General features: G+C 46.6%; 5 protein-coding genes across 5 annotated transcripts; 4 read left to right on the plus strand and 1 right to left on the minus strand.

Annotated features, from left to right (window-relative positions):
- Window positions 1–6,173: 6,173 nt before the first annotated feature.
- ura7 (small subunit rRNA maturation protein UTP4) lies at window positions 6,174–9,091 on the plus strand (the record flags this gene model as incomplete). The annotated part of the gene is made up of 3 exons (XM_057083642.1): window positions 6,174–7,230; window positions 7,289–7,521; window positions 7,583–9,091. 3 exons carry the CDS (start codon window positions 6,174–6,176, stop codon window positions 9,089–9,091), a joined length of 2,799 nt encoding a protein of 932 aa, XP_056949791.1.
- A 350-nt stretch (window positions 9,092–9,441) lies between these two features.
- Window positions 9,442–11,789, minus strand: N7483_000205 (M28 family metallopeptidase; the record flags this gene model as incomplete). Its single annotated transcript, XM_057083643.1, has 2 exons — window positions 9,442–10,877; window positions 10,934–11,789. Coding segments are annotated over 2 exons (2,292 nt in total), but the record flags the coding sequence as incomplete, so codon positions are not given.
- Window positions 11,790–13,964: 2,175 nt separating this feature from the next.
- Window positions 13,965–17,802, plus strand: N7483_000206 (glycoside hydrolase family 18 protein; the record flags this gene model as incomplete). The annotated part of the gene is made up of 7 exons (XM_057083644.1): window positions 13,965–13,989; window positions 14,105–14,684; window positions 14,736–14,976; window positions 15,193–15,572; window positions 15,648–16,840; window positions 17,101–17,224; window positions 17,412–17,802. The coding sequence occupies 7 exons, from the start codon at window positions 13,965–13,967 to the stop codon at window positions 17,800–17,802; spliced, it is 2,934 nt and encodes a 977-aa protein (XP_056949793.1).
- Window positions 17,803–19,442: 1,640 nt separating this feature from the next.
- On the plus strand, window positions 19,443–19,846 carry N7483_000207 (putative Yippee zinc-binding protein Moh1; the record flags this gene model as incomplete). The annotated part of the gene is made up of 2 exons (XM_057083645.1): window positions 19,443–19,541; window positions 19,613–19,846. The coding sequence occupies 2 exons, from the start codon at window positions 19,443–19,445 to the stop codon at window positions 19,844–19,846; spliced, it is 333 nt and encodes a 110-aa protein (XP_056949794.1).
- Window positions 19,847–20,712: 866 nt separating this feature from the next.
- Window positions 20,713–22,112, plus strand: N7483_000208 (alcohol dehydrogenase family protein; the record flags this gene model as incomplete). The annotated part of the gene is made up of 6 exons (XM_057083646.1): window positions 20,713–20,849; window positions 20,928–21,074; window positions 21,161–21,257; window positions 21,309–21,773; window positions 21,830–21,951; window positions 22,010–22,112. 6 exons carry the CDS (start codon window positions 20,713–20,715, stop codon window positions 22,110–22,112), a joined length of 1,071 nt encoding a protein of 356 aa, XP_056949795.1.
- Between the last annotated feature and the right edge of the window lie 1,158 nt (window positions 22,113–23,270).

Below are 23,270 nucleotides of genomic sequence, written 5' to 3' on the forward strand. Positions count from 1 at the left end.
TATAGATTCTAAATAAAGCAAGAGTGGAGCATAAAAAGAACCGTTAATTAATATATCAGGACTACGACCTCCTGTCCCACCCCCAATCTAAACACGGATTCTAGAATCAAACTAAACCAACCCAAAAGAACGGGGTAGGACAACCTGACACAAGAATATTTTCGGACTAAACATGCACCCTAGGTACAGAGGATGAGATGAAATGGATTACTGGATGAGACAGAATCTTTGAAAAACGGTCCAAGAAAAGCCGCCGGCGCAAAAATAAAAAGGGGGCCCGTAAAGGGGGTGTAGAACTGCAGCATGGGGCCGCGAAACCAAGCGCATGCAGTACGTCGGCGCTGCTATGGGGCACCACTCCATGCACGAATAAATGGCGAGGTTCCTTCGGAGTATTCAGTTCCTTCGGAGCGAGAGGAGCCCGTACCCATGGCGACCTGCCCGGATGGCTTGGAAACTAGTACTGCTGACACATGTTTCCGATGCGAGCATCCGGTTTTTGCTAGCAGGGACCACCACTGGCATTAGTGTTCTTTTTAGAAAAGGGGGAAATAGAAGTTGTCAAAGTTGGTTATTGGGCGCTCCTATTTTTCAGCCTTTTCATTTTTAGATCACTGGAAATATGCTGGGCCTGTTTGAATGGGGTTTCAACTGCCGACTCCATGCCAGGAGCTCCAAGGCGCGCGCATAGCTTGGGCTCAGTGGGTGGGATTTCGATCGTCGGTCTGGAACCACTTGGTCCCGGGCTTACGGGCGGAGTTAAGACATGACAAATTCATAACTTGGATATTCATTCTATTTTGTGCTCATAGTACGGATAAATTAATAGAATATCTTAATAGACTTGAGATAAGAAGTGAATGTCATACTGAAACTTGGTTGCTATCTCTTCATGTCTTAATGGGGATGTCATACCTACCCCTTGGCGCGTCAGGCGTCAGGTACAGGGGCCCAACCCACAAACAAAAGTAATGCAAGTCTACTCTTGCCAGGGATTGCTTTAATCTCCGAATCAGACAATTGATTCGGTTAGTCTTCGGGAAGTTTCTCCGGTTGCTGCGAGATTCCATCCAAACTAGAGACATGATATGGATATGCTACTCCCTTGCATAGTGCGGGCCAGGAACACCAACATTTGAACATTTCTAAGGTTGAAGCACAGTAACCCTTGAACCTTGGATAATGAATACGTAGATTCTCCACGTTGATTACTGGCACCTGTGTCAACTATGTCATCTTAATCAAGATTTGAAGGGAGAATATACATATCCAGATGTCCATGTATCGCATGATTCAATGAGTTCACCTTGATTCGTGGTGTCGGCATTTCGGTATAGAGTTTCGGACCCGTGCATTCATCTGATCTACTGCATGCAGGGTTTGTTTGATCCATTGCATTGGTGGTTTGTCTGCTGCCAGTGTATGATACATCGATGTCGATGTCTTTACCAATCAATCAAGGGTGTGGATACATCATCATGTCAACGCCCGGCTAAGATCCGGGCTTGCACATGTGATGAGTCCGAGTCTTCAAGCTCGACGGCCAACCTTGGACGTATACCTAACATACTATGCATCATATATACTAGTTTCTAGTAATAGATAGTACATATGTATCAAAGGTGGAAGTTCAAGCTGGAAGTTGTCTGTTCAGAAGTAAGAAAATATCCGAGCATTCAATATGTACCAGTTGACAAAGGACCTGACTTCAAGTTGGTGTGTAGTCATAACTGCCAGTGACAGTGCCTATCAATGGCATACCAGTTGACTCTGGACCACATTGAACTTGGAGTTGCTAATGACCTATTGCTGCTACCTAGATCCCCAACTTTCATACTGCAACCAGTTGACTCAACTTGAAGTCGTGAAATCATGGGATGGTATTGTATGTATGGACGATTGGTCGTATACTTCCAAACCTTGAAACTTTTCATCTCACGGATCCTCGTAAATATCATTCTTAACCATCCCAACCACGGAATTCCCTCGGGTCAAATGTTTTCAGCTCCACAATATGAATGACGGTTATCAAGCAGGGCCGTGCCGGGTGTAGAAACCACGGTAAAGACGAGAAAAGCGAAATCCGAGTGAAAAAACTTTGAGGTTCTAGAAAAGACCATAAGCGTACAGTATGGAGTATTGATTCGGCGGAGAAGTATTGAAGTTTCTGTACTCTCCGCCCCGCCATTGTTGACGCTTTTCACTCCACTGGTTTTACCGTTGAAAAAACGAAGTGGCAAGGAATTGACCGGAAGAAGCGGGTACCGTACGCACAAAATGTGAGGTCGGCTTCTCGGCTCCTGTAAAGTTGAAGTCTATGATGCCTATTGAGAGGCTATGTAGAAATAGTCGATATAAATAGTCTTTATAATAATAGTTTATACGAGATAGCCGCGGCATGTACCTTCTGAAGGCAACTAGTAAGCAGTAAATACGGATTTTTTTACCGTTCATTGTTGAGAGTTGATTCGTACATAGTTCAATATTGTATCGGTCCAATCTTGAAATCTACTTGATCGTGAACTGGCGACTTGACCGGTGAGAAAATTTCTGCCTGCCCCTCTGCGGAGTGTGCTGCATCCTGAGGTTTTTTTTTCTTACATGCAGTGCGGAGTGGAAACCCCCCACCACATTGAATATTTTCATTTCTGGGCTTCCTTAAATTCAATGTGGTTCTGGGGTCGTGGACAAGGTGCGTCAGGCTTGCATCACAGTAACTTGGCTTTGCGAATCGAATTTTAGGATTAATATGGATCCAGGTATACCATAACGTACATCCGAATTGACCACACAGTCCTATTTACTTTGGGAGATATGGATCTACTAGTCAACATACTACATAGAATTAGAGCTCTCCAACACGACTCATCAAATTCCGCGTCAGGTTGGAGTTATTGGCAAAATCTTCGCGTGGACCCCCACCGCGAATAAGGGTGGTGCTAATTAGCAACGCGAATCAAAAGGACAAGACAATAGGACCTCTTTGGGCAAGGTCCGGGTTTACGATGGGTCTGTGGAGGCTCAACCATGGACTTAGGGTATTTTTTGACCTCCTTTTCCCCGCCCCTTTTCTTTGCATATTGCCATTGATCCAATCTACTGAGTCGTCACATGTTGATACTAGGAATTCCGTGGAGAACACAATCCGTAGCAAGCACCTCAGAGAGATATGGGTACCACTCTTGAATCACTCTCTCCTTGTCAAATTTGGAAGATTCAAGCCTTGGTGAAAGACAATTGGAGCAGTAAGGCTAGTACGCGGCTAAACTGAAACTGGATTAGAGCAAGAAACAGAGTGGAGGTTACCCGTGTAATGAACAGACGATCCACTTTGAAGGTTTCTGTATAGTACTGTGTAGTTACTGAGTACGGATTACTTAAGTACATCTCAAAAGGGATAAATTGAATTGTGGGATTAAAGAGTGGAGCGAACACGTTGCGATGCATCTCTATCACTATGTGACATACCTTTTACTCCGTATATGCCTATAAAAGGTTAGGAGGTACAAGGATGTACTGAATAACCTGAATTTGGGGGCGCCCAATACCTTCCATATACGGGTTAGTGCCTCTGCGACCTCGGCTCGAATTTAATGCCGTCATGGTCAACTCCGAAGGATTGATCTGTTCTATTCTTGCAAAATTAATTGCAAGAGATACATAAAGGACGATCAAGACATGCACCCCTGCCAGGTTTACAATCAATGATGCCAGTGGCACACAGTCGTACGTAGACATGCATCTGCGGCTCGGCCACTGTCCGTATAACCGGGGGGGCTTGGAGAGAATTTGATTTCATCTTGGCGCGAATCCCAGTCTTTGTCTCTACGCGTGTTCATTCGACCATCGCGTCAAGCACTGACATTGCGTTTATATTAATGCCGATCAGGATCCCCCTCGGTACCGATGGAACGAACTCCAAACCCTGGACCTGGAGCCCTTCCCACCTTCTCCGTTTCTTGTTCAGGCTAGATCTGGATCACCACGGCAAGATGAGATTAAATGGGATCTCCAAACCGGATTCAAAGTTCACTAATCTACCTCTTGAGTTTGACCACCTTTTTGCCCCCCAGATCTAACCTTAAAGCACGCGATCATTCATGAAAATTTCCGTGGCTTAATTGATACGCGTTCGATCGGCAACTGGTTATAATGAAGCCCTAATACGAATCGCTTGCGAGCCGTCCACAAGAGATCCCTTCCCAGCGGGGAGCTCGGGGATCCCAGATGAGATCGTGGCCCAGCTCAGCCTGAAATGTGGATCTTGCAATTTAACTCCCAGGCAGCATACGAGATGTCTCTGAATTGAGTTCAACCTGCCAAACTGTGCAGTCAACTATAGAACGCCATGGATATTCCACATGAACAACAAGACCTGAAGCATAATGCCGAAATCCTAGTGCTTATCGGATGACTGGACAACTGGTGGCGAGCTGTTGACTCCTAGTGCGGCGTCCGAGCCCGTGCTGACTGGGGGGTTGAAGGATCACCCCGCAGCACCCACACCAAATCAAATTCAATCCATTCAAGTCAGTCCACAGCCACTATCGCATCAACTTGGTTTTCATTGCGGCATCCAGTCGGGGTTGAACTTGGACTCGATCCTTGGTTCGGCACGACGTAGTTGAATGCGCAACCCCCTCCGAAGGAAGCAGCTTGTGTGGACACGATAGTCCGAGGTAGTATCCCCGCCTTTCATGCAAGACTACTTTCGAATGAGCCAATCAAATCCAAAAAAGACATCCCGTCAACTTCTGCCTTGCTTGTTTCCTGCTGTCCACCGATCTCTGGCAGGGACAATCGGACGCGGGCCATTTCCATTAACTTGATACAGCATGTCCTATCAGAGTCCCGAATCGCCCGACTGGCTCTGCAATCTGATACATAAGAAAATGCATGAATCAGGGTTGATCAGCCACACTTTTGTCAAAGCACCCACGAATGGGGTTGCTTCTGACGTGGCACCTCGCTGGTGGCTAGAGCCTGCATGCAATTAAAGCAACCTAAAATGGAATCATCAAGCCGGTCGCGAATTGCACTAGAGGATTGGCTAGGAGCCACACACTTGTGAATGTTTAAGCGTTCAGCTCAACCTGTCGCATAAACCATGCTCATTGTACAGGCCATTGATGGTCGCTATCGAATTCCTTACTTCTGGCATGACAGGACGCCCTACCCCTCCTTCATTTTCTTTGCCGACCTGACATTTGCTTTCATAACACACAATGAAGCCCCCCCAAGTTTATTTCTGACGCCCAAGATAGGAGTTTGTCGCCCAACTTATTCGAAGTGGCACGCTAAAATTGCGCTCAGATATCCAATGGCGCCGCTGAACCATCCTCCTAATCTGTATCCCAGCATAACGATGAACTACTCGACGCCCTGATCTGCAAGCCCCCAGGCACTCCCACAGCGAACTGATTACTCTGTTGACTGCCTATCACCAATTAAATTATTTGAAATCCTGCTTTCTTGCTTCTGCTGCTGCAAGCGAAAGATTGAACCCAGGCCTATCGTTTCTCTCACATTGTCTTCGTCAGCGTATTGTTCTTTTGGAATACATGAATTAAAACGATACAACGGTCATGATACTGTATGAAATTCTAGGCCTGGCTGCCAGGAAAAACCCCAACTGATAACTTGAACATTTGAACTTGGATGACTTGATTGATGATGCTCAGTCTACCCGCAAGTCGAAATACTAACATAGCCGAGAGATCAAGCAGCTAAATCACAAATTGATTTCTGCATAAGGAATGAAACATTTGAGTATGATCGAAATAAATTAGCAGGATTGAATAAATAAATCACCATATCAACGCAAAATAATTTTCCAAGCATCTTATATAGCCTGGACCCGTCAACTGGATTAGACGCCTCACACTTAAGGCTTCAATATCACATGACCTGATACAATCTGCCAAGATATTCCGGCCCGCTAAATTTTATCTACAGAAAAAAAAGTGGTCGCGCATTAGACGATCAGCTTCAACACCGCCTGTTATTCCCCCATTGTGTGTTCGAGATGAATGTGTAAGGGCTCTCATTGAAGCCTGAGCTGGAGTATTATTTGAACTGAACTCCTGTCACTTGATTATTTATTGTTTCTCCTCGTTCACTTTCCATCGTCGATCTGAAGAGCGCCTCGGCTTCGAAGCCCAAAAGTTTTAATCATGGATATCCACCGTTGTCGATTCGTTTCCTACAACCCCCAGGCGATCAATTCGCTTGCTTTCTCCCATCCACCATCCGCCGATCTTGCCGGACGCGGCGTGCCTACCCTTCGACTCGCAATCGGTCGTGCAAACGGCGATATCGAGATATGGAATCCTATGCGCGGCGCATGGTTCCAGGAGTCGGTTCTGCGCGGAGGCAGAGATCGCAGTATTGAAGGTCTTGCTTGGACATTGGATCCTTCTGAGGACGGGCCCGATGGCTCCAAGCAGCCCGGTCAGCTGCGTCTGTTCAGTATTGGCTACTCTACAGCTGTCACCGAGTGGGATCTCGAGCAAGGACGTCCGTTGCGTCACTCCAGTGGAAACTACGGCGAAATCTGGTGTCTTGCTGCTCAGCCAAGGTGGCAGCCTACAAAGCGAGGCAAGGATGGAAAATTCCTGCCTCCTGCTGAGGGAGAGTACACTGGCCAGCACCTTGCTGCGGGTTGTGCAGATGGCTCAATTGTCATTCTGTCTACTGCCGATAATGATCTGAAGTTCTTGCGCTTGATGCGCCCTTCCACGAAGCGAGCTCGAGTGCTCAGCGTTACCTTCCAGAACCGTCATACTATCGTTGCGGGCTACGCTGATAGCTCTATTCGCTTGTTTGATATTCGCAATGGACAGCAGTTGAGGACGATATCGCTCGGTAAGGGACCTACTGGTGGACCTAAGGAACTGCTGGTTTGGTCAGTCAAGTGTCTTCCTGATGGCACCATTGTTTCTGGAGACTCAGCAGGTGAAATTCGATTCTGGGATGCCAAGAACTACTCCCTCATTCAACGGATACAGAGCCACTTGGCAGATGTGTTGGATGTGGCTGTCAGCTCGAACGGTGATACTGTGATCAGTGGTGGTGCTGACCAGAGAACCGTCGTCTACCGCAAGCAGGATGGAGAGAAGGGTGATAAGAAGTCTCGCTGGGCAGAGCTCATGCATCGACGATACCACTCACACGATGTCAAGACTTTTGCCGTTTACGAGACTAAGGATATCAGCATTGCCGTGTCAGGAGGTATGTCTTTTTGTGCATCAAACCCTAACCACTCAGTCACTAATTTCTATGTTTGCAGGACCCGATGCTACGCCTATCGTCTTGCCCCTTCGTGAATTCGGAAAGGAACACCACCGCAAGCTCTCCAACCTGCCTCAAATTCCTCAACTTACTTCCTCACCCGCCTCTCGTTTGGTCATGAGCTTCTGGGACAGAGAAATCAGTCTTTGGCGTGTGTCTAGAGGCCCGACCTCCGTCCATGAGAATATTGAAGGCCAAAGGCATAGACTGGTTGCCAAGGTTATGGTTCAGGTAAGAATGCAATCTTAGCTTCAACTGGAGGTTGAATTTCACTAACATTAACTCTACTTAGGGCGAAGAAAATATCACATCAGCCGTGCTTTCCTCCGATGGAAAGATTCTTGTCGTTGCGACCGTCTCAGACGTGAAGATGTTTGCCGTTCGCCGACGCAAGAGCGACGAGAAGGGAGGTCTGCGCATACAGAAGGTTGATGTCCCCAAGGCACTCTCTGCAGAGGGTGCACGCTTGGTGACCATCTCCCCTGATAGTCGCTGGCTCTCGATTATTCGCCCCAACAGCGACGTCTACATGGCCAGAGTTCAACCTGCTTCTGCCACATCCGAAAAACCCCAAGTATTAGAGCGTCTTGCTCGCCTCAAGCGTGCTCCACGTCACGTACGACACGAGAAGGCTTCGCATGGTACTTTGGGTGACTACGAGAGGGCTATTCGAACTGCCGTCTTCTCCAATGACAGCAAGGTTCTGGCCACAGGAGATCTGTCTGGTTGTGTGGATACCTGGGCATTGAGTGCTGCTACTGAATCTAATACCAATGGACAAGCCAAGAGCAACGGAGCCTCTGACTCTGATGACGACTCCTCTGACGATGAAGATGAAGATATTGCGATTGAGGGAGAGCGCTGGAGCACAGCTGCTTCCGAGTCCCCGATTCCTCGAATGAAGTCCGGCATTACCCTTCTGTCATTCCGCCCTCAAAGCACCACCCAGACAACCGGAGAGGACAGACTAATGGTTCTCACCAGCGAGCACCAGCTCATCGAGTTTGAGGCTCTCAGCGGCAAGCTTTCAGACTGGTCACGCCGCAACCCCAAGGCCTACCTCCCCGCCGAGTTCCGAGGCGTGAAAGACCGTGCCATGGGCTGCATGTGGGATGTATTCGAGGGCCGCGAGCGTCTTTGGTTGTACGGAACTTCCTGGCTGTGGATGTTCGATCTCTTACAAGATTTCCCAACTCCCGAAGAAATCGAAGCTGAGAGCAAACCCTCAGGCCAACTTGTCCAGACCTCAAAGCGCAAGCGCGATCCCCTCGAGGATGGCGATAATGACCGCAAGAAGCCCAACAGTGGTGCTGGTGACCGGATGGCTCGTTCGCAGATGGATATTCACCTTGGAACCAAGATTCGCAAGATCGTCGGCAGTGACGAGTCCCAAGGCGAGTGGATCTCGCTAGACCAGGAGCGTCCGCGTGTTCCAGGCGAGGACGATGAGGCTTATGAATATGACGAGACCTTCGCGAATGGTAACGAGACCACTCTCGCTCGTCTCCGACGTGGAGACGGAGCGGACGGAGCTGCACAGTCTAGTTCCAAGGACAAATCAGCCCCTGTCAATGGACTCGGTGACACACCCAAAAAGCAACAACTTGTTGTGGCTTCTGGAGACTCGAACCAGCCTGCACGGAGGTGGTGGCACACTTACAAGTACCGTGATATTCTCGGTATTGTTCCACTCAACTCCCTGTCAGGCGACCAGCCAGAAGGAAACCTGGAAGTTGCGGTTATTGAGCGACCTTTGTGGGATGTTGAGCTCCCTGGTCGTTATGTTAAGGATTACGAGTGAAATATTTTAGAAGGGTCTTTTGTCGAGGCTCCATCTCGACTGTTTTGATATGGACGAGCATGTAGGAGCACATTTGACTGGCGCTTTGTTTTGTACAGGGAATTTTATTATTGTCATTACCCCAAAATTAGATGCAGATCTTTGATTTCACATAGGTTTCTCTAATGCGTCATCGTATTTGTAGTATAACCAGGTGATAAGCTGACCCCAAATCCTTTCGTATTCAACCTTGAAAGAGAACATAGTGGTAGCCTGAAACAAGAGTAGTATATGCCAGGTGTAAAAATGTGTATGACTGCAAAGTTCCACAGTAGAATTAGACATTCAATGCCATGAGGCGTTCGGCAACCTTCAGCCTTTTTTGAATAATCCAGTCCCATTTCTAATAAGTGAAAAATCAAGTGAGCGTGAGATCTTCGAATCGAGAATGAAAGAAATACCTTAATATTATCGTAGTCACCATCTTCAAGACTCTCCAATAGTCCAGGTAAGGTTGTTGAATTACCAGTCCACCTGTCTGGGGCAAATGCGACGTGCTTAAACCAGTTACGGCCGTCAAGACCAGGCAGATAAAGGAATGCTCGCTCAAGAGCCTTGTACCTTTCATTCGCTCTGCGGACTGTATTAAATTCGAGAACCTTAGTCCACCATTTATACCAAGGAATGGGCACTTCTCTAAGGCGCTCCGCGAGGCCGACTGTGAAATAGTCAAATTCGCGAGCCTCGCCGAAGTAAGCATCCATAGCCTGATGGAGAAGTGCGAAATGGAGATAAGGGTCACCGGGTGGGTATTGTTCTTTGATTCGGTTGAAGGCTGAATATAAATGCAAGGCATGATCCCGAGCGCTGAAGGGAATCAACGGTGAATCGATGAGTCGTGCAGCTACCAGTGCCCATAGCTTAGCACATAATAAATGGTAAGTCCAGTCATGGTCGCCGAATTTTTCCATCCATGCAAGACTGTCATAGCTGGAGTGCGAATGATGGACAGGGTCAGTAGATGCACGACGGAATCCAAAATCCATACTAGGCACTCCTGCAAAATGTTGGAATGCGAGAAGGTCTTTCAGACAACTCGGACCCTCAATTTTACTGCCCCAGTCACAGATTATCTTCTCTTGGTCCTGAATCACAGCAATGGTCTCTCGGATAGCCTTCTCTAGCAAAGGGGATGCACGAGCCTCGAAGACAGTACCAGTCACGGCCATATCAACGTTCAAGTACGCAATATTAGTCTCTGAGATCCAAGGAAAGTTATCTTTAACCCACTCAGTGGAACCAAGTAGGCCGTATTCCCCACCATCCCAGCTACCAAAGACGATAGTACGAAGAGGCTTCCATCCAAATTTCAAAGCTTCACCGAAGCTCCGCACAACTTCATTCAATACGGCAGACCCGCTGTTAGGATCACCGGCACCTCCAGCACCCCATGCATCACGATGATTGCCAAGAATGACGACTTCGTCAGTATGACCTTCAATGACACCGATGACATTCCAAATCGGAGTCACCTGGTAATTTTGTTCGTTAACCAAGTTGATAACCAAGTTTTCGGGAGAAGGTCCAATGTTATATTCAACATCTTTATAACCTAGACCACCTTTCCAACTATCACCGAAGGTTTCTGCTCTAGGTCCACGACCATTCAAGGCCTTCAAAAACGGCAGAATCTCCTTGTATGATACAGGAAGAGAAGGGATGGTTGGCATTGAATCTCGGGTCTCTTGTCGCTCACATCCAGGCTTAGATACACATTCAGGGGTTGTTGGGTCACCAGGAAGAACATCTATAGTCAGTTATTAGTTATCTATACTATCTTTGGACGCAAAGAAACATCTGTACTTAGGAATCGAGCGTTATGCCTCTGGATAGCACTAGGATTTCGTGCAGGTCCGTGGGGATAGGCCTTATAACCGTTATCCTCAGTAACCTCTCCGTCATCTTGTGGATCGTTATAGATGACAACACCGACAATACCAAACTCCTGAGCGGCCTTTATTTTCAACCCGCAGGCTATGCGACCGTATTTTGCAATGGCAATTGTACCCTCCAACAAGATACCGGCCCTATCCAGATCTTTGAAATCTTCATATGTGCCGAAGTTTACATAAACAAATCGAGCATTCACATTCCCAGAAGCTGAGTATGCATGGAAAGCAGGAACGTGCTTTGGTAGACCAGTTGTAGGATCTTCTTCAAGCACATCTTCCTTCAAAGTGGCTTCAAAGATAACAGCTGAGGAAGAATCATCAATTAGAGCCAAACGATGACCAACTGGATAATTCAAGTAAACATCATATGTTTTGAGGGTCGTGTCCTCCACACCAAACTCTTTCCATAAGCTCAGCGTCCAGAGAGCCTGGCTGTAATTTTTGCCGGCTAGGTGGGGCCCGGACGTGTAGTAAGAGCTCCACTCACGGACCTTGTCGCTATTAGGAGTATCCAAGAGGATCTTTTGGAGTTGGTCATAAGTGATTCCGCTACTTTCTGGCCAAGATGCAGGAGGTAACGAATACTGCCAGGACATATAAGACCAGATAGAGGGTATTTGTGGTAAGAGTACCGATGAGATTGTGAAAAGGGTCACCACAGCAAGCAGTAAATAGAGTATGTAGTATGAGTACTGGTTCTGTTGCGGTGCGGCATGCACTTTCAGCAGAGGTGATGTCTCGATTGGTCGTGCGATTTTCTCTCTCATTTTTACTGTCATCGTAGAAGTTGCTTCAGAGTAGATTCAGAGTAGAAGCGGGGTCGTGATGTGCGGCAGCAAGATACTTCATGGGCAGGTGAGCATGGGTCGTGGAAACAGGACCACTAGCTTAGGCAACGTTGATCACCTAATCCACGCAACTAAAGGTCACCATGGACACAGTGCTCCATATTGCCGAATAGAAAAACTTCAGTTCTCGAATTTGAAGAGGCCTTTTGACCAGAGAGAAAGGGGCATTGCTCACTCTCGGCATGTCAAGGCCCCCGGGAGTCTACGGCCCCCCCCCCCCCCGGGTCCGGGGTTGTATTGACGGTATTGTTCTGTAATTCATTAGCGTGCACCTCATCCTATTAAGGACCCTGAGACCCTGAAGACCCCTGCCTTAGGGGGCAGCTAGATCACACTAATTCACACATGCACCATGTGTGGAAATTACTTCCCATCCTACCCCAAATTAGATTGTGTCGGCCCAGCAGTTTGTGATTCATTATGAGTCGACCACCTTTTTAGTACTTATTCTGTATTCTTTATCAGTCATAACTTGACCTAGGACCACACACACTGACAGAAAATTCTTCTATGTACTATAGAGGATTCATTTTCAGCTGAGGACAGAAGGTACGTTTTTCTGTGTTGACCAATTGGGCTAGTATGTATGAACCGCAGCTTGGCTTTGAGAGAGCAAATATAAGTAACTGCTAGTAAAGAAACCAGACCCTAGAACATGGCCCAGTGCCCAGATGCCCAGGTGTATGTGCAGGCCAGTGTGTGCGCGACTCGGAGATGATAACTCAAGTGCTTGATCCGTGACTCAAATTGAATTTACTGGGGCCCGAGTCTAGTACTAGGTATTTACTAGTCTCCGCTTGCCCAGGTGCCGTCTTCAAATCAATGTTTCTAGTTCGTCTCAACAATCCTAAGATATGTAAACTTGAACTAAGATAGCGTGCCAAGAACTACTAAGCTAAATTGCCAAGCCCCAGGGCCGGGGCCGTCTACTGGCACCTGGGGCACCGTAGCAGCTTTCAAGGTTTGCGTATGTACTCCGTATGTTCTGTGTTCACTCAGCGTGCGGAAAAGAGGATTCTAACTATCCAGAAGAAGAAGGTGGTTTGAGTTATGCAATTTGATGTCGTGACTCTGTGACTTAGAGGTACGGTGACTCTTACTGCTAACATTAGCAGTCTTGGCGTTTTTGGGATCTCGTATTCGGGATCTGAGGCTCTTTTAAGTCGCGGCCCGGGACTTTGGATTCAATGCACATGTGGTTCGTCGATTTGGATGGGGGACTCGTGGCCCCTCGACAGTTCCAAGGTTGCTTTCAGCATCAGCTCAATCATTAATGTTGCTGCTTAGCGTGTTTGGGAATTTTCAATTGTGTAAATTTAAGATACTTGTGAGCCGTAAAGCTTCCATATTCATTGCTGTTACGAGCACGCACGTCCCTGAAATTACCGCACTAGTTTAGCAGTATTTGACACATTCTAATCTTCCGAAATTGCCGGCATAATAATCACTTGTTCCGGTAGTGGGAAGTGCTTTTCTTTCACCAATCATAAGGTGGTAGTCCCTTGAGTCTTCACTTGTTGGCACGCTAACAATATGCACATGGCTGTAAGTAGCTCTATCTCCATTCAAGGTGGTATATTCCCTACTTAGCTCTGGAATGGCTTGCCATCAACATGCAGGGATATGAGGCGAAAGTGTAGCATGGCACTGGCGAAATAGAAAAATCGGAGCTTCCGATTCTGATGCGATACATGGGCCCAACACGGCATAGTTTATATGAGGAGCATGAGTTTTTGGGACTATATAAGACGTTCTAGAGTTCCCAGTCATGAAAACTTGAAACACATATCGAGTCGAAGATGAGTGGTCTACCACTAAGAAAGTGGCTTGCTTTGAGCAATCTGCTCATTGCTCTCACTTCTGCTGCTTCATTTCAGGCTCAAATTCAGCGATGTCCTCAGTCCTGCTCAGTTGTAGACCAGTCGCCCACGAACTGGACAACTTATCATTCTTTTGACCGTCTCGACATCTGTGAAGAAACTGTGCTGTTTGATTTCAATATTTTCAGTCCTCTTTTGCTCGGCTATGCGCATACTACTATTCGTGCTTGTACCGCAGCTGTGGATGATGACCTTTCTATCGAAACTCTTCCACATGCGATTCTACAAATACCAGTTCCGTCAGTTTGCAGCTTGCTTCCTGGGAATCTGTATCTAGCTCATCGGCTACTGCGTCGCAAATCTCGCAAATAGCTGATGCATTCCAGTCTCAGCTAACTGCTGCTGAATGTGGAGAAAAAACCATAATTTTTGGCAGCCAAGGTGATGTTGTTCTTGGCCTTTATGTTGGAAGCGGTATAGACACTGTTGTCTCCGGCAATCTACTTCTACAAGAGGTTATCAAGTACGGAGCTACCAGTGCTGCATCCCAGACCGATCAATTTGCAGCCCAGGTTTGCGGAAATGAGTATGATGGATCTCAAACCATGGGCCTCATTGTCAGTACTACTGGTGACTACGAAGTATTGCAGTCAGCCATGCAGAGCTGGGCAAATGCCTCATGTGTTACTGGTTACGACAGTGTCGCTTATAGCAATACCACTATAGCGACAATACCTGCCACAACCTCTGCAAATCTTCAAGTTGTTGATGTTCAGAATTCTCAGAGTGCCTCGATCCAGACTCGAGACACCACATGCTCATATATTCTTGTTGTCTCTGGTGACAGTTGCGGAACCCTGGATACTCGTTGTGGTATTACTGCGGCGGAGCTCAGCGAGTATAATCCTAGCTCTACACTTTGCTCTACCCTGGCGGTTGGGCAAGCTATTTCCTGTTCATCAGGAGATCTACCTGATCTTTCTCCTCAAGAAGGGTCCGATGGTCTTTGTTATAGCTAAACGGTTCAGAGCGGTGACTATTGCAGTCTTCTTGCCCAAGAATATTCTCTTACTGTCGATGAAATTGAAGAGTATAACACAGAGACTTGGGGTTGGATGGGTTGCGACGATTTGCAATTGGGTGCTGCGATTTGTCTGAGCACTGGAGATCCTCCAATGCCCGCAATCATATCCAATGCTGAGTGTGGACCACAGCTTTCTGGCACAGTACGACCAAGCGACTGGTCTGATATCAGCTTGTTGAACCCATGTCCTTTGAACGCCTGTGTAAGCAATTATTTCCCCAATTTCTATCTCATTTCACCCTCCCTTCCTGACTCTGCCCTTCATTACTCTCAATTGTCTTTTCTTTCTTTGCTTTCCTTCCACTTTTTTCGGTCCTCACCTTTCTTGCATTATTTTGATTCATTGCACTTTTTGGGCGCTTATCATATTATTGAAAACGTACCACCCTCGGAAGCCGTTTGCTAACTATTGATGTAGTGCGATATTTGGGGTGAATGCGGCATTACACCGGATTTCTGCACTGCAACAGATTCATCTACGGGTGCACCTGGTACAGCTGCCACTGACTCCAATGGTTGTATTTCCAACTGCGGAACAGAAATTACCAACAATGATGAAGCCCCGGACCAGTTTTTCAATATTGGGTACTATGAGGCATTTGGAGTGTCCAGACCCTGCCTTGATATGAACGCAAGCCAAATACCGTCTTCCTATTCCCATATCCACTTCGCATTTGGTGGAGTCACCGACGACTACCAAGTGGACCTGTCGACCTCTGAGGACCAGTTCAGCGAATTTGTCAATATGAACTCCTTCAAAAAGATCCTTTCATTTGGAGCTTGGTCATTCTCAACGAGGTCAGTAAATCTCACTTGCAACTTTGAATCTGCCTATAAGAGTCGAGTAGGGATTTCAGCTGATACAAATGACAGTCTCGATTCATATCCGATCTTCCGAGAGGGTGTTTCCGATGCCAACAGACTTACATTTGCACAGAGTGTTGTCGACACAGTCAATGACTATGATCACGATGGTGTAGACTTTGACTGGGAGTACCCAGACGCCCCTGATATTCCTGGTATTCCCGCAGGAAATGCCACAGATGGTCCTAATTATTTGGAATTCTTAACCACTCTCCGTGATCTTCTTCCATCCGACAAGTCTATCTCAATGGCTGCTCCAGCGTCCTACTGGTATATGAAGGAATTTCCGGTTGCCAATATGTCTGAAGTTCTCGATTATATTGTCTACATGACATATGACCTTCATGGACAATGGGACTACAACAATTCATTCGTCAACCCTGGCTGCCCAACTGGAAACTGCCTTCGTTCTCATGTTAATCTGACTGAGACGGAGTATGCGCTGGCCATGATTACTAAGGCTGGTGTTCCTGCTAACAAAGTGGTTGTTGGCATTGCGAGTTATGGTCGAAGCTTTGGCATGGACGACCCAAGCTGTACTGGACCAGAATGCCTTTTTGTTGGCCCAGACTCCACCGCAACAGAGGGTGATTGCACTGCTACAGCGGGTTATATTTCCCAGGCCGAGTTGGAGGAGTATAATTCTACAGATACCCTTTCAAAACGTTCTGTTGAACTTTGGCACGATGACAGCAGTGATTCCGATATGATGCTATACGGCGACGACACATGGGTAGCTTATATGTCGAATGCTACAAAATCATCTCGTATATCGCTATATGCGGGTTACAATTTCCTGGGCACCGTGGACTGGGCCGTGGATCTTGCCACTTTCGTCGAGAGCGAGGATATCACCACTACTGACGGCAGCTTGAATGTCACCGAAGCGATAGAGGCGTTCGCTGAGGGTCTAACTCTCAGTAACTACAGTATGGTTGGAACCATGTATGATGCCAACTACACTGATCTTGCAACTCGAATTATCGGTTTTGATGGCTGCTCATATGACCAATGGAACCAGGTATACTGGGGCTGGCAACAGTCTTGGAAAATTATGAATTACATGTATGATCTGGTCAATGACGGCTTGATCAACCTCAATGAGGGGGCTGCTATTGAATATTTGGGCCCACCTGCCCTAAATCAGGATGAGCAAGCGCATTACAAAGACGTTTTTCTGAACCTTGCGACAATCCAGCCAGGTATGTATAGCTGATGCTCAAAACTTGCTATTGGCAAAACTGCAAATTGACACACTTAAGGCTACATAACAACCCCACTTGACTGGCGACTCGCTGTGAGGTACATATTCTTGGCTTCCTTTCTCCTGCATTTTATCTTGCTTTGATTGATATCTAGATATTGAAAATCCGAAGCCCCCACTAATTCGATTTCAGATGTGATGACCCGGCACAGCTTTGCCAGTGCAGTGGCAAATCTGATAGTAGGCTGTAGCCACTAGCCTATACCTCGAACGAGGACGCTAAGTACAAAGTTGCCCGTATCAACTTCTGCCCGGGGTACTTTGCCATGGACACTCTTGACCAAGCCATGCGGACTGCCGACAAAGGACTCGGTGCGGATTGGTATGCAGATTTGCACAAGTATTGGCCCAATCAAGCTGGAACTTGGATTCATGAACTATTGCATATTAACTGGGTATCGAAAGCTGATCGAGGAATAAACCCTTCCATCCACGATATGAAATTGCGAATCCAAGAGACCAGTGGGACGACAAGGGATTATTTAGCTTACAGTCCACATTGGACCAAGGTACTGGCAAAATGGGGGGACCAACCCAGGTTACTGGACTCTTCGCAACTCGGAAAGCTTGTCTCTGTATGGCATGGCCCTATACGTGCAGAAGGCACTGGGAGACATATATCCACACCTCCCGCTGGCACCCGAGACTCCCATTAATGTTGGACAAAGCATCGCTATCCCTGGTCTCTTTGAGATGTTTGCGAACGGTACAGCTGAAATTACCTTCAATTCAAATTCTGATGATGACACCGTCTGGTCTACTGATGAAGGCGCATGTGCTGCTATGGATGACCAGGATTATGACATGAACACAGGCGACGGTTATGTCCTCACTCTGAGTGCCGACTTTGCTGTTCAATCCGACTACCCCTCTGACTACTTATCCAGCCGGTCTTCCTGAGCTAGTCTTGCAACAGCGAAGACAACAACCAGTTCTGCTCCCTCCGCCACAGACACAGCCTCGTGGGCTATCGCTATTTATAGTGAAAATGACTGCGCCGGTGATTACTACGTGCTCCAGGGTTATAACGAGGATACCTCGAGCGATGAGTGCTTAGTGATCAGCGATCTGACCACAACTTACTCAAGCACAGGGGTTTCATGTGGGTGGTACACTGAGGGAGGGGAGATCTACACGACATGTGACAAGGGAACCCTGACCGAGCCCCTTTCATGGATAGTAGTTGGACCAGGTGCCATTTGCACCGTGTATAGCACTGATGTATGCACTTCAATTGGAGAAGATTCCTATGATTCGACTGAGGGCTGCCATAACTACTCTTCTCCAGATGATGCTCAGACGTGGATGGCATTGAAGTGTGGTCTGAACGACTGAGAACTCATACTAGTATCCTAGTGTTTCTCAGTGTGTTCGATATTCGTGGCTTGGTATGTAGACTTCTTATTTGAGATTTTGTCGACGCATGTTTGCAATTTGTTCGATATTTTTTTTTTCTCTTTGGATTCTCTTGCAAAGTTAACTTGATGAATGTACTAGTAGCCCATTACACACAGAGAATATTGAATGCATGCTTTGCGCCAAACTGGATTCTTCAAATGTTCAAGTTAATCAGCTAAATGGATAAAATATTCCAAAGTTTAATGTTGATTTCTATAATTTTTTTCCCCTTTTTTTGACTCTTCTCATTCTACCCAAGTACGGAGTATAGCGTTAGACTTGGGTTGTCGGAAAAAGAAACTTGAAACTTGAACATTTGAACTTGAAGCTTTGCATGAAAATTCCGAGATACACTAGCATATATTCCACGGGTAACTTATCTCTAGTATACACGATCACAGAGTGTGCCCGGGGCCCGGGGAACAGTCCGCTCAGTCGTACGGAGTACAAATACCTAGGTAGAGATGCATACGCCATATGGTGCGGGGGTGATTGTGGCCTGAGGTGGATTTCTATTAGTCGAGACTCGAAAGTTAACTCAGCCCTGTCTGACCTCATGTTAGTGATCTCAAGAATCCAACTTTCTTTTGTCTAAATCCAAACCACTCTTGAACTGCAGATCAACGACCGATTTATTCAGACCCAGATACCTCCTTACACTGTGATTCCGTGAATAATTTAATACCCTTTCCTGCCTTCTGATCTTCCTTATCGTGCGGAGATCCTTATCGTCAGTAACCCGTCAACCCGAGCGTCACCGACACCTTCTCCAACATCCTCCTACATCTCTACAGTTGAGAAAAAAAAGCTTCCCAACAAAAGTTCAGAGGCAAAGAAGCAGGAGGTTTGAAGCCTAGAGTAGAGGCCCCAATCCTCTTGCAAAGAAGCTGAGGGTGGGGCACTCCGAGGTCCCGACTGAACACTGGCCGAAATACTCGGGGGGAGTCTGCATTTCCCCACGTTATCTCAAGAGGTCTCCAACGTACCAGAGGTGTGAGACTGGTTTGTTAGTGGTTTTACATCGACTCATTTAAATTTCTCATCCGGCTTATTCCCCTTGCCTCATCACTCGGTTTTTTTCTCTTCCTCTTTCCCCATCAATCAACCATCAGCGATCGCAACCATCCGACACAGCCGCCGCCATGGGTCTCTCATACAACGTCTACCTGGACGCCGACAAGATCTTTGGCTGTAAGAATTGCAAGGCTCATCTTGCAGATTACAACGATATTATCAGCCGTGTAAGTGATCGACACTAATAACAAAACCTGATGTACTGAAGTGTCGCTGACTAACTATTCTCTCCTCACAGAGCTTCCGCGGCCAACACGGCAAGGCATACCTCTTCAATAACGTGGTCAACGTCATAACCCTCGATGCTGTCGAACGAAGCATGACCACAGGTCGACATATCGTACGCGACATCACCTGCCGTGGATGCAAAGAGACGGTAGGATGGAAGTACGACAAAGCCTACGAACCCACCGAGAAATACAAAGAAGGGAAGTTCATTCTGGAGGAAGAACTACTCTGTATTGTGTGTTAAAACCCACAATGAGATCTGTGCGTGGACTTGACCGGATTTCAGAATGCAACCCACGACAATATTGACCCCTTCTATCTTTTGCCTGCAACCACCAGCGACGTCTTTTCTATTGCTTCAATTAGTTGCATCCTCTGCTGCCAGACTGATCTTCAGCCCTTTTATTCTTTTTACGGCCTTGCTCTTGAATTTCCAGCCTCGGTGTTTTCGACTGGCGTTGCGTGGAGCACATGAGTTTACCACGGTTACTTTTACTTGAGTCAAAGAATGAGCGAGTCTCTTCAGAGCAGGCTCTGGGCGCATGCGATTTTACTACATGCATCCTATGCAAGCTACGGTTTTTGCATTTCATATTCTAGCTTCTCTTGATATTCTACTCAACAATATGAAATCACTTCTCAGATATCTTGAATCGTATCGTAATAGAAGATTAACTAGGTATATTCTATTGTCTCGAAGAATCGATGATATCAATGCGCCATGCCCACCCCTACAAGACAACCACAAATTGCGGACTCATATCTCCCTAATTCAACTCTAATTCTAATTTTTGTCAATTATAAACTCTTCTGCATGACAACTTCATTAACCGCGCCGTCCAAGAACCAAGAACAGAAGACCCACCAGTGCCACCACCCGCACCCGCACAGAAAGCCGTGAATGGACCCGCAAATTCAGCAATTTCTGTGACATAAAAGACCACTCGGAACCAGCAAAGCTCCGGATTCCAATTACACCAGTGTTCTACCTCAAGCTTCTCCCCAGACGCAACTGATTCCGGAATATTTAATATCCCGGATATTAAGTCAATCTTTACAGCTCAAGGCTCAAGCTATACAGCGTCATCACTTTATCTCAATCCCTCTATAATGGCTGCCCCCGGTATGATGCAGGCTGTGGTTTTCCACGAGCCGTACAAGGTTGCCGTTGAGCAGAGACCTATTCCTACTGTGCAGGATCCAGAGGATGTTGTGATTAAGGTTGTGTACACCGCGCTTTGTGGAAGGTGAGTTTTATCATAAGATCTAATCTAGATCTGATAGCGGGGTATTTTGAATGGACCCTTGCTAACACCTTGATTCAGTGACTTACACACATACCGTGGTACTGAGCCTGCTGCCCCTGGCTTCATTATGGGCCACGAGTTCGTGGGAGAGATTGTGGAGCTGGGTAGTGCTGTTAAGAGCTTCCAGAAGGGTGACCGTATCGTCAGTGCCTTTACTACATCCTGGTATGTTCATGTTTCATAAGCAGATCTATCTGTCTGGTTATGGATTGATCTCAACAGTGTATAAAATAAAACTAACATTAAGACAGTGGCCATTGCTTTTACTGCAAGCAAGGATTCTCTTCACGCTGTGAAAAGAGCACCCTCTTCGGATGCGAAGCTCTGAACGGTGGTCAAGCCCAATACGTATGTTTCATTATAGCTATCTCTACAAAGATCTCAATCTAATATTCTCAGATCCGTGTCCCCAATGCTGAGGGCTCCGCCATGAAGGCCCCCGAGGGAGTTGACGACAAGTACCTGGTGCTGATGGGTGATATCTTCCCAACTGGTTACTTCGCCTCGTACAACGCATTCAAGAGCTCTACTCCCGAGCAGATCGCTGAACAGACAGTTGTTGTGATCGGCTGTGGACCCGTTGGTCTTTGTGCGCTGATCAACGCATTAGAGTTCAAGCCTAAGCATGTTTTGGCTGTCGACTCCGTGCCCTCGAGATTGGAGCTTGCCAAGTCCCTTGGTGCTGAGCCTTGGAACTTCATGACTGATCGTGAGGGTCTGGATAAGCGTGTTCTGGAATTGACTGATGGTCGTGGAGCGGATGCTGTTATTGAGGTTGTTGGATTGAGTCCTGCGCTTCGAACTGCGTATGATTTGTTGAGACCTTGGGGTACTATCAGCAGTGTTGGAGTTCACAATGCTGAGGTAAGATTATTGATATCTAAGCTCTGATTTTCATGTGTGGTTACTGATCAAAACAGATTCCTTGGGATGGATGCGATGCCTACAACAAGAACTTGACTGTGCAGATGGGCCGATGCCCCGTTCGTTCGGTTGCTCCTCAGGCATTGGAGGTTCTGAAGAAGAACCAGCACAAGCTTGGGTATGTAGTCTTATATTTGGAGAAGCTTGAATCGTTACTAATTTATCAATTTTACTAGGTTCATGACCGAGAAGATGATGCCGCTGTCGCAAGCTGTAGAGGCGTACGAGCTGTTCAACGCCATGAAGGTGCAGAAGGTCATCTTCTTGCCTGATCAGTGATTTCAAAATTTTGACACATGAAAAATATTCCAAGACTTTATTCCAAGATTTTATTCCAAGACTTGAGCTAGATTTTAGGAGGATACCCGGAGGCTTATGGGGTTTGTTGTGATGGGTTTGGTGCAGTGTGACCGAGGGTTTGAAGTTATGACTAGTATGTTTCATGTGGACCTTAAAATTTCCTTTGAATGCACATGGACTCAGATGAACATTTGAATTAGAATAGAAAATTTGAACTTGCAATGACCAATCAAGGGTTGACTACCTTTGAGCAAGTACTTGTTCTTCAAATTGCAAAGCGAAAGCACTATCACTGGCAGTAGTGGGCCGTGGCATCAAGTCCACTAAATACCTAGGTACTATACGTGTGCATGCATATGTGTGCTAGCGCTTGAGTTGTCGACTTTCATCACCTAGTAGATATCAAGTCATACTCTTAGTTGGAGCTCTAGTTACTGATAATTGACAGTATCTATGAATGCTCATCTAAATAGTAGGATATCTACTCTACTGTGAGTTTGAATATCGAATGTTCTATAGACTATAGTATACCCAGGTATAGAGCTATGACCTCATTGATTAATAAGCCTATTCAATTTCGAGTACTTTGACATTTGTATTCTGCATACTGCCTAGAATAGCACTATTTATAGGAATACTTCATATGAGTCTATATATGAAAGAAACTATTGTCATATAGTAATATAGTCCAGAAACTCACAACTCATCTCTCAGTAGAACAAGTTGATAGATCTCAACTAGTCCAACCTCATGGTCACGTGTCCAGACAAGCAAATGCCTTCATCGATGTGAATAGTGAAGTAATCTAAAGAATAATACCTTTCAATATCGATCAGAACTAGAAAATTGCCTCAGGTATCTCTCTCCATTTGAATTAATATGAGGATGACGTTGCTAAGTGCAGGGTGCATACTAGTACAAAGCGGGTCAATTGGCACTGGTGTCAACTGGTCTCCGCTAAACTCACCACATTCCCTCTTTTAACTCTTTCAACGACATTCCCCTCCAACCTCTCCAACTCCTCCTCTCTTGTCCTCACCTTCTATCTCTTCCCCTTTCCCCTCTACTTTCTCCTTCCCCTCTTCTCCGTTACGCCCCTCCCGCCCTCTTAATCCCCGCCTCTCCTACTCACTTACC

The sequence above is a fragment of the Penicillium malachiteum genome (genome assembly GCF_028827825.1).
Source record: "Penicillium malachiteum strain IBT 17515 chromosome Unknown utg000001l:1.0-8184562.0:1.0-8186909.0, whole genome shotgun sequence".
NCBI classification, from domain to species: Eukaryota; Fungi; Ascomycota; class Eurotiomycetes; order Eurotiales; family Aspergillaceae; genus Penicillium; species Penicillium malachiteum.